This window comes from Haliaeetus albicilla, chromosome 18, assembly GCF_947461875.1.
Source record: "Haliaeetus albicilla chromosome 18, bHalAlb1.1, whole genome shotgun sequence".
NCBI classification, from domain to species: Eukaryota; Metazoa; Chordata; class Aves; order Accipitriformes; family Accipitridae; genus Haliaeetus; species Haliaeetus albicilla.
The window spans coordinates 14,088,865-14,092,244 of NC_091500.1; the positions used below are offsets into that span (position 1 = coordinate 14,088,865).

General features: G+C 62.8%; 1 protein-coding gene across 1 annotated transcript; it reads right to left on the reverse strand.

Moving 5' to 3' along the window:
• Positions 1-660: 660 nt before the first annotated feature.
• On the reverse strand, positions 661-2,755 carry LRATD1 (LRAT domain containing 1). Its single transcript, XM_069805771.1, has 2 exons — positions 2,599-2,755; positions 661-1,882 (listed from the first exon to the last, which is right to left on the reverse strand). Exon 2 carries the CDS (start codon positions 1,843-1,845, stop codon positions 991-993), a length of 855 nt encoding a protein of 284 aa, XP_069661872.1. The 5' UTR covers positions 1,846-1,882; positions 2,599-2,755; the 3' UTR covers positions 661-990.
• Positions 2,756-3,380: the final 625 nt, after the last annotated feature.

Genomic DNA, 3,380 nt, shown 5'->3' on the forward strand with positions numbered 1-3,380 from the left:
GCCTATTTGTTTCTTGCAGGATTCTGTTGACCTGTGCATGAAGAGGTATTGAAGCAGTGGTGCAGTGAGAATCACTACAGCGATACAAATCCACAGCTCAAGCATGAGATCCTAGCGGCTGGATTTCTGAGGAGCAATGCTGAGTATACTGTTCTCCAAAATACACCACTTTCTTTAACCAATGAATTTAGTTTCAGGAAAACAGCTGCTCACTAACTTTTTTCCAAATGAAAAAAAAAAAAAAAAGGCAGGGAGGGTGGGAGGAGGGAAGAGGTGGAAAGAGCTTATGCATTATGGTGACATTTAGCAGAGAGCTGCAAACAGAAAGCAAAGGCGACAAGTATTTTAAATGGGATAGATTTCAACCAGAAATGTGAAAGCATTTTCCCCTATTAATATCTTGCCAGTGTTGGCTGGGACAAAATTTGGGTTGCAGCTACAGGCTGAAGCAACAGTGCTGAGAAAGGAAACAAACAGGTATCTACCCCCCCCGTCCCCCCCCCCCCCTTGCCCTCCCAGTTAGCAAAGTATGACTGATGCTTTTGGTTGGCTGCAAGGCAAATATTAGCTAGAAACTCATTTCGCTAGATCCACATCTATGGCCCCAGATGTTTAAAACTTATCATGGATTAAAGCCATGAAATAAAAATTTAAAAAAAATTTCAATTTGAAATTTTATTGGCGTGTTGCTAGAATGGTCAACATCGATCGACAGGAGAGACTTAGTCCACACGCTCCGAGAACAGCCTTCCTGCACCTCCCCCCTCTTTTCTTCCTCTCTCTCTCGCTCTTTCAGCGTTAATGCTCTCGAAAGCCAAACAAAATACTGGCTATGGGTGTAAAGAATGCTGGTTTTTTGGAATGTTGCCATGGATCCCGCTTCCAGTCGCGTCCCACGGAAAGAAGGTGCAGCCTGCCGTCTCTGTGGCAGGCCGGTCTCCCCGGGCAGGGCAGGGCAGAAGGAAGGTAGCCGCGCACCCCCGCGACTCCCTATTCTTTCCCATCCACTATAGCCAGGTCTTTGATCACCCTCAGTTTGCCGCTGGCATCGATCCTGCGCTTCTCGCGTATTAGATCCTCCAGGCTGTGGAACCGCACGGTGTGCACCTTGTTCTCGGCCAAGTGGATCTTGAGATAGTATTGCTGCTGGTGCTGGGTGCCGGCAGCAGCCTGCAGCTCCCCGCCGGCTTTGAACTCCCGTTTCCCGAAGCGGCACCAGGCGGCGAAGCTCTCGGAGTTCGTCCAGCAGATCTCGTCGCTTTTTAAGCCCAGGTGCCCGCAGGCGTTTTGCACCACCAGCTCGGCCACCAGCGGGCGAAAGCGGTACCAGCTATTCACCACCCGGCCCACGTTGCCCGCGGCCGCCTCGTACAAGCTGTCCTGGCGGATCTGCCCCTGGTGCAGGTGGATGATCTGCCCGCTGCCCACGTACACCGCCCAGTGCGGCGGCGGGTGCTCCGAGGGCCCCAGGTAGAGCAGCTCCAGCAGGTCCCCCGGCTTGCAGAGGGCCGGCAGGGCCGACACCGAGTAGACGCTGAGGTCCCCGGCCTGGGGGCCGCTGCTGACCTTGGAGAAGATGCATTCCTGGCCGCGGAAAGCGGAGAACTGGGTCTCGTTCAGCACCAGCTGGTGGTGGAGGTGGTGGGTGGGCGTCTCCTGGCCAGGGCTGCCGGAGCCCTTCACGCTGTACTTGTCTGGCTGGCCTCGCTCGTCCAGGTCCTCCTCCTCATCCGAAAAGAAGTAAGCCACCCCGACGCGCAGCTCGTCTTTCTCGATCCCCGAGGGGTCCCCGGTCGGCAGCTCGCTGTAATTCAGGTGGGTGATGCGATCCAGTTGATTTCCCATCAATGACAGGGCGAGGCGAGGGCAGGAATCGCCGGATCTGAAGGAAGGGTGGGGTGGGCAGGGACGGAGAGAACAAGAGAAGGCAAGGAGGGTGCAAGCGGAGCGAAGGGAGGAAAGAAAGGAGGAAAGAAAGAAAAAGAGAGAGAGAGAAAAATCAAGGCACATACCAAAGATTTCGCCGATTCCGCCCTGAGCCCCCATCCCTCCCCCGCTCCTTCTCTCCCCTTGCCTCCGTGCGAGGCAGAAACTCCCAGCGCGGATCCTTCCCCCTGCCCTCGGGGTGCGGGGCAGGGCACGGCACAGCCCCGGCCCCCCCCGGCTCTCGCCGGGCCGCGCCGTGCGGGGCCGCCCGAGCCCCACGGTCCCGGGGGTCCCCGCTCCCACCGCCGCGGGAGAAGGCGGCTCCCCGCCGCCTGTCAGCTCTGCGCGGGGCGGGGGGGGGACGACAGCGACGGAGTTGCCCCGGGAGCCTCCGCTCCCCGCTCGGCAAGGGGAGAGGGCTCCCGGGGCGCGGGGAGGGTCTGGCCCGGGGGGTCCCGAGCCCTTCCCTCCGCCTGCGCCCAGCCGAGCCGCGCCGGGCAGCGCTGCATGCGGGAAGGCGGCTGGAGGAGCACACGGCCTCGGAGCCGGCACCCCCCCCCCCCCCATCCCCGCAGCCCGGCCGGGACTCCGCAAGGAACGGGCAAAGAGCCGGCGATCAGCATCTCCCCCCCCGCCAAGGGGTCCCTCTCTCGCCCCCCCCCCCCTCCGTACCCGTGGTCGCCCAGCGCCAGAACCCCCCCCAAACTCCTTCAAAGTCGTCCTGTCCCCATGGGCGCTGCAGAGGAGGTGAGCTCCGTCCTCCCCGCCGAGCGCCCGGCTGCTCCGCCCGCGCCGCCCCGCTCCGCTCTGGGCTGCCCGGCCCCTCCGGCGAGCCTAAGTACCGGCGGCGCCGCTCCCGAGCCCGCCCCGGCCCCGCTCATTGGCCGCGCCGCCCTGCGCCCGGCGGCGGCGGGGCTCCGCGGCGTCACTGCCCGGCCGGGCCCTGCCGCCGCCGTCGCCGCCGCCGCCGCCGCCGCCGCGCAGGGCCCCGCCACCCCCGGGCGCCCCCCGGGCCGCGGCTCGGTGTGGGGAGGCGGAGCTTCCCGGGGGGAAGGGGATTGACGAGCGTGCCCACCGCGGTGCGCCGCTGCCGAGGGACCCCCGCACCGAAATGACAGGAAAAGGAGGGGGGGCGGGCGGGGGGACAAGTCATTTCCATCCGAAAGCACCCGGCCAGGCTTCAGCTGGAGGGTTGCACATGGCCAGGAGTTGCTCCGTCCCTCAAGGCGGGAGGCGGGATGCCCCTCGGCCAACTTTCGCTGCCTCAGGCCGTGCCTGTGCAGTCCGAGCTGATCCTCTGGGCTTCCCTACAGCCAGGAGAGACGGGCTTTTCCAGAGGGCTGTTCCTCTCGCCTGTTGCACGACCCACCTGCATTAGGAAGGCGTGAACTGCCCTAAGGAGGTGCCTGTCTCCTGCCGTCGCCGGGATGGGACGTTGAAACGTTAGATGGTTG

What these genes read in the sequence shown, in the direction of transcription:
- LRATD1 (XM_069805771.1), bottom strand. Translation starts at nt 1,845, where the DNA reads ATGGGAAATCAACTGGATCGCATCACCCACCTGAATTACAGCGAGCTG.